The 7314-nt window shown below is 38.8% G+C and overlaps 1 protein-coding gene across 1 annotated transcript in view; it reads left to right on the top strand.

The window, feature by feature from the left end:
* The window catches only part of PTPRR (protein tyrosine phosphatase, receptor type R), a 122218-nt gene that overhangs the window by 1405 nt on the left and 113499 nt on the right, over nucleotides 1-7314 (top strand). The window contains exon 2 of the mRNA XM_015566849.1: nucleotides 2674-2829. Coding sequence (XP_015422335.1) covers nucleotides 2674-2829 — 156 coding nt within the window. The remainder of the gene's footprint in view (nucleotides 1-2673; nucleotides 2830-7314) is intronic.

Raw genomic sequence — 7314 nt, 5'->3', positions numbered from 1 at the left:
ATGTCCTCTTTTGAAAGGTGTCTATTTAGGTCCTTTGCCCATTTTTTGATTGGGTTGTTTATCTTCCTTTTATTAAGTTGTATGAGTTCCCTATAAATGTTGGAGATTAGGCCCTTATCAGATATGACATTGGCAAATATGTTTTCCCATGCAGTGGGTTTTCTCGTTGTTCTGTTGATGGTTTTTCTAAAAGTTAAGCCTTCTGCATCAGTTAAAACATTGTCTCCATGTGGTATCTATGAAAACCCCTTCAAGGATAGCAATAGGATGAAGATACTGAGTGCACAGACAGGATTTTGGTTAAAAAGAAAGGAAAACCAATCCTTGAGGACAGCACTCCAAATGGAATGCAAGAATAGGTGGTCCTGAAAAGCCTGGAGAAAACTTGGATGGGCATGTGGTGTGGGAATGAGGCAAACCCAGAGGGATTGATGAATAGAGCCCACTTTAGACCCATCTACCAGCCAATCACCCATATCCTTCCTTCCCCGCTTATCTCACGGTTTGGGAACCTTGATGTCATCCCACCACTTGTTCCCATCAGCACCTGAAGGCAGGCATGAGCAAAGGCAGAGAAAGGCAAATTCAAAACGGATGACTTTCTCTTTATAAAAAGCTAATTAACCAAGGTTCCTGTGAAAAGGGACTTTGGAATCATCTTGCAGTTTTACAATTGTTCTTAATTTCCACTGCAGTGGGAACTCAAGCCAGGGCCCCACGGTCCCCTTGCCTTACATTCTGATTCTCCTGCTGGAGCTCAGCTTTCTACTGAATCAACATCCATGTGTCCAGCTACGGAGATGAATTTGCTTTTTACTTCGGTTTAGGGATTTTGTTTCTTTTCATTGTTATGTGTGTGTGTGGAGGGGTGAGGGTTGTTTCATTCCCCATAATGACTTATTCTCTAAGTCAACTATTTCCTGGAATCAAATACACTTAAACACCAAAATTTTTAGCTCAGTACCATAGAAGAGGAAATACAATATTTCCTAGTGCCCTGAAAGAGGGAAATGAGTTTTATATCCAAAGTATCTTATTTTAATGAGAAGACATAGAGATGTAGGTACTATAGATGTCTTAGCTCTAGAATATATATATATATATATAGATAGATAGATAGATAGATAGATAGATAGATAGATAGATAGATAGATATATAGCTCTTTGCAGGGGTAAAAAGGCAGGAACACACATATCCCGGGAGAATGTTGGTGGCATTTATCACACCTGTTTCTAGGAGCAGTTATTATAATGGGTAGAGTTATGGTGATACCCAAGGCAGCAGAGCATGGTTATGAAGAGCATCTACTTTGGAGACATAACCGTACCCCGTTTCCAGCTCAGCCATCTCCCAGTTGTATGACCGCAGGCAACCTACTTATGTGTCTTCAATTGCAAAATGGAGAGAACTATAACACCTTTGTCCTGGAGGGGTTTTGAGCATTAAATGAGATAACAGATTTAAGGTACATAAGAGTGTGTCAGGCAGAAAACAAGTGCTCTAGTCTCGCTACTGTTGTTATTAGGTCATAAACTATTTAAATTATTATAAACACGTTGGACATCAGTATTATACTATACTTAGTCATTGTCTGTTGTTCCCTGCAAACACGGAAATGTGTTTTGTTTTCTGGATTGCTAGTAGTATTTTATACCTGGATGAACTTCTGGTAAATGGCATTAAAGGAAAATTTTCTAACATGAGAGAACTCCATGTCAAAAAGAAAAGACTAGCAATAATTCCTTCCATAAGTACGTGATAGATGTAACTTTTAAAGAGACTCTGATAGATTTCCGTGGTGTGTTTACTTTTTATGTGTCCTATCTTCCATTTATGATAGAAAAAAAATCCTCTCTCTGCATTTCAGCTAATGGGGCAATACTAATAGGAAAGTATCCTGCATTTCTACCCAAGGGATAGACTTTAAAAGTGGTACGTTTGAGGTGAAGAACAGAATCAGGGAAGCAAAATCAAAGTTCATGTAACATCACCTTCCTTAGTGATTCCAGCCTTCCAGAAATACAAGTTATAAGAAAAAAATGGAGTAGCAATGTCTAATAACTGTACTATTGCATTAGGCTTTATTTCATTCATTTGATTTTATAATGCTTCTTTAAACACAATTACTCAGGGAACATCTGAACAGTATATTTCAAAACAAAGAAAATAGAGAGACTCATAAATAGAGAGCAGTCTGACAGCTCTGGGGATGGGCATGGGGAGGCAGGGGCATGGAGGGATTGAGCAACAAAGGAAAAACAGAAAGAAAGAACTCATGGACAAGGGGGTGGTGAGTGTGGAGGGGAGAGGAAAGTGGGTGGAGGTGGAGGTGGAGGGGGAGGGGGAGGTGGAGGAGGACTTAGGGGGCATAAATAGTGGTGGAGGAAAATATTTAATTACAATATGGAATGGAAAATAAACCAGCATCCAATGAGATATAAAATTACAAATCTTGAGGTGTCAATTACTTGAAAGAAGGCCACTTCAAGACTTTGGGCTCTGGACTGGTAGCCTTAAGTGTACCCGAGAATAACTAATAAATGTAACCTCCATGATGCCTTTTAAGATTCTAGGGTTCCAGCTTTCTGTGGTGTTTCTAGAGGAGGTAAAAGTACTTCCCAAAGATGTTTGAAAATGTCTATTAACATATACAAATAACCTTCTTTTACTAGGGCAAGAAGAACAGTGTGGAACTCTTCGTGTCTCCCATAAACCGAAAAGGAGGCATCTCTGACGCCCTGCCATCTGAGGAAGTGCTGCGTTCACTTAATACCAATGTTTTGCATCAAAGTTTATCCCAATTTGGAATCACAGAAGTTTCTCCTGAGGTATGTTGTTGCATGGAAGAGTTCATCTAAAAATCTGCAGTCAGACCCTAGCTGGTTTGGCTCAGTGGGTAAAGTGTCAGCCTGGAGACTGAAGGGTTCCAGGTTTGATTCTGGTCAAGGGCACATGCCCAAGTTGCAGCCTCCAACCCCAGTAGGGGTGTGCAGGAGGCAGCAGATCAATGATTCTATCATTGATGTTTCTATCTCTCCCTCTTCCTTCCTTTAATAAAAATATATTTAATAAATAAAAATATATTTTAAAAATCTAGACATCTTGATTATTAGTCTAATCCCACTTTTCAGTAAAGCTTATTGCCTCTCATTTCAGCAAATATCACAGGTGTGGAATAAAAGGCTTTGGTTTAAGCCCTGGCTGGTATGGCTCAGTTGGTTGAGCCTCCCATGCACCAAAAGTTCACTCCTTCAATTCCTTGTCAGAGCACATGCCCAGGTTGCAGGCTCAATTTTTAGTAGGGGATGAGCAGGAGGCAGCCAATCTATGTTTCTCTGTCTCCCTCTCCCTTCTTCTCTCTCTAAAATAAAAATCAATAAAAACATATTTTTTAAAGGCTTTGATACCAGGATTGAAACCCAAAAACCACTGAAGATGTCTGTGTGTGACCCTGGGCAGGTGATTTAATTTCTGTGAGATTAAGTCTTTGTGTGGTGTCAGCCTCTTTGAGGCTCAGTTTCTTCATATCCAAAATGGGTATAGAAAAAAATGAGTATCGTCCTTATTTTATCTACATGAAATATTAATTAATTTTTAAAACATTTGTGGAAATCCTCCTATACAGGAGACACTGAACAAATATTTGAATGCAGGATTGATTGGCAGAATGAAAATGTATGTTCATCATTTAATTGGTCTTTCGGCATTTAGTGTCACCCTGATCCCTGCCCTACACACACACACACACACACACACAGTGTTTTCTCTCTTGGCACCAGAGTAATCTTTCTAAAAATAAATCTGCCCATGCACTCCTAATGTCTTGGTTCTCTTTGGCCTCCTAAATATTACGGAATGAAGCATGCATTTCTCAATATAGTTTATGATCCTTTGTGTGCTAGGCTTTATAAACTGTTCAACAACACTCTCCTAGTTTTTGCTTTGGCAATTCCAAACTTAATAGGTACCATGACACCTCCATATTTCTCTTCCCTCCATGCTTTGCATACGTTGATCCTTCTACACACCTTTCATGTATCAAGATCAGTCTACTACAGAGCGAAGCCTTCCCTAGATGTGAATGCTCATTGGTTTGTGTTCTCCTTGAGCTTAGTATAAAAACTCCTTATCCTCTCTTGGTCTTCAAGTCCATCTCTACACTACAGGTTCATCAAGACACATGCCATGTCATTTCATCTGTGTCCTTGGTGTCTTCATTCAGTGTCTGGTATTCAATGGGCATAGAAGTAGCCAAACACTGTGCTCCTGGTACCCAAAGTCTGAAAATAAATGAATAAACCCCAACCTATATGTCCAGGTTAGGGGTGGGCAAACTTTTTGACTCGAGGGCCACAATGGGTTCTTAAACTGGACCGGAGGGCCGGAACAAAAGCATGGATGGACTGTTTGTGTGAACTAATATAAATTCAAAGTAAACATCATTACATAAAAGGCTACAGTCTTTTTTTTTTTTTTTTTTTTTTTTTTTTTTTTTTTTTTTTTTTTAAGCATGCAAAACCTCAGAGAAGCTTTTTTTTTTTTTTTTTTTTAGTTTTATTCATTTCAAACGGGCCGAATCCGACCCGCGGGCCGTAGTTTGCCCACGGCTGGTCCAGGTCCTTCACAGACTGACTTGCACACATTTTTCCCAGGACTGTTCTTTAGAATTTAAAAAGACCTTTGGATTACTTTATTCTGCTTCCTGTAAGCTTTCAGTGGCTTACATAACCATTCTTCCCTGTTGCTTTAATCTGAGTTTAAATACTATTCTTAATGCTTTAAGAATATGGCAGCTTAGTGAGTCATCCAGATTTGTAAACTAAGAGAAGCTCACCATTCAAAAATCTAGTTAATATCAAGTACACACTTGGGGGTCCTCCAACAGCCCCCAGCTCGGTGAAAGGTGAAGGGCACCTGACTCTCATCACAGTACTATTAGCCCACAAGACCACAGTCTATACTTTAATAGTGAAAGTGTATTTGATGGTCAAAACTTAATATTTTCTGGTGAAACTGTGGGAATCTAGAAATCTAGGAAGGCTAGACCCTCGGAAATATTATGTTACAGGAGGCTGGAACGTATTTTAATCGGCTATCAGGAGCATTTCATCAAGGACAGATGAATTGATTGAGCCTTTTGCAGGTACTTTTAAAAGGAGCGCAGCATTACCCTCTGACCTGAAGCCATAAATGCAGAAATAGGAGCTAGTGCCCTCATGGGGGGCTTCAGACACGAACAGTCCAGAGGACCACTGCCAAAGCATTTGTGAATAGTTGTTCAAGCTATTCGCAATAAAGAGTTTCCCTGCTTCTTTATTCATCGCTGTGGTTAGTGTATGATGACAGCTTATGCCTCAACCCATTCTTCCACATTTTTATCCTAAAATTATAGCTCTGCTATGGGAGCATGTTTATTAAGAGAAAAAAATGAATTTTTTTTTTTGGTTTTTCATCCTTTGCATGGGTCACAGAACATTGTGAATCATGTCTCAAAGCATCTATTCCTAAACTTATATGAGCTTCTTTCAGGGAAGGATGTGTTTTTTGTTGTTGCCATTTCTTTATTTGCTTGACTTTTTTTAATCAAAAAAAAACTCTTGGGACAGAAAGAAAAATACCAAGTAGAGAATTACTTTTGTTTATTGTCTGTTTTCATTTTGAATCTATGTTGGGTGTTTTGTGTGTTTTTTTTTTTGGGGGGGGGAGGCATTTTTAAAAAAATATTTTTGTACAGCACCTAGAACATTGTAAGCACACAAATATTATTTTAAGATGCTCATAAAGATAAAACTAGATTTGGTGCCTAATAAGTCAAATCTCAGGAAAATAAAATTAAATTCATTATTTTAGTTTACATTTTTAAATGTTTTTATAAATATCCATGGAAACAATAAGTTTTGCATTCACACTAAAAATGACTTAGGATTCAGTTGTTTTTGTTCGGTTGCAAATTACTCCAGATTTGCAGGTCTTATATTGCAAAGTTTTGAAGGAAGTCACCTTCATCAAATAACAGGCCAGTGTGTCAACTGATACTTCCATGGAATATTTACAAAGAGAAAAAAATCATATCAAATGAACAGACGCCATAATCTGGGAGTTTGGTGATTGTTCCCTCGAACTAGGAACATTAGCCAACAGTCTAAAGCATTACAGTCCCAGCCATACAGTGCTGAGGAGGAAAACAATGTTAACATATGTTAGACCATTCAGACCGAACTGCTCACCCTGGGTATTGCACAGTGGAAGTGTGTCCTGTACCACCACATTACTGTAGGCTGCATCTCATTGATCTGCCCAAGTCAATCAATTAACCAGGTAACATAATATTTCTACTCTGTTCTCATTCTATGCGCTCATCTGTCCTAAATAGCCATGTCTCCTATGTAGGGGCAGGGAACATCCAGCCCTCGGGCTGTATAAGGCCCTCGAAATCGTTTGTCCTGGCCCTGCCATGGCATTAGGGGTGGGTTAATGAAATGTTTGACCAAATATAGCAGGCTGACTGTGAAGTTGATAATTTTGTGTAGCCCTTGAATGATGTTATAAATATCCAAATGACCCATGGCAGAGAAAAGGTTCCCCACCCCTATAACCTAAAGCCTCTATATCAGTGTTTCTCAACCTTCCTAATGCTGCGACCCTTTAATACAGTTCCTCATATTGTGGTGATCCCCAATTTTATTGTTACAAATTGAACATAATTAAAGCATAGTGATTAATCACAAAAACAATATGTAATTATATATGTGTTTTCTGATGGTCTTAGGTGACCCCTGTGAAACGGTTGTTCGACCCCCAAAGGGGTCACGACCCACAGGTTGAGAACCGCTGCTCTATATTATATCTCCTAGCATTTGGGAATCTCTTCCACCATCTGGAATTAGAATGGGTTTAACAAACAAACAAACAAGAAAACTATAGTGCATCAAATTATTAAATGGGATATAGAGAAGCCATTCTCATTGATATAGTGATACAGGAACATGCCCAATTTTTAAATCATAAGACAAAACAAAACCCAACAACTTTCAATGCAACATAGTTAAAGGGGAAATATTAGAATATCGGAAATATGATGTAAAGGTGACACAACGGCATTGGCTTGACCTGGCCATGGAGTCTCTGAACTATTGAACCTCCAGTCTCCTGACAAAATATAAAAGGCATCATTTCAACCTCACGCAAAGGTTAGATGGGAGAGTCTTATGAATTATCTTCTTTTGATTTGTGGAATGTTAACGACAAACTTTTCCACTTATTACCCTGCCCTTATCAAGTCTTTTAGATCTCTGTACAAATAGTAGTGCTCA

Source organism: Myotis davidii, unplaced genomic scaffold (genome assembly GCF_000327345.1).
Source record: "Myotis davidii unplaced genomic scaffold, ASM32734v1 scaffold582, whole genome shotgun sequence".
Classification (NCBI taxonomy): domain Eukaryota; kingdom Metazoa; phylum Chordata; class Mammalia; order Chiroptera; family Vespertilionidae; genus Myotis; species Myotis davidii.
Note: the sequence above shows the minus strand (reverse complement) of the source record. Positions and strands in the feature narration are given on the sequence as shown.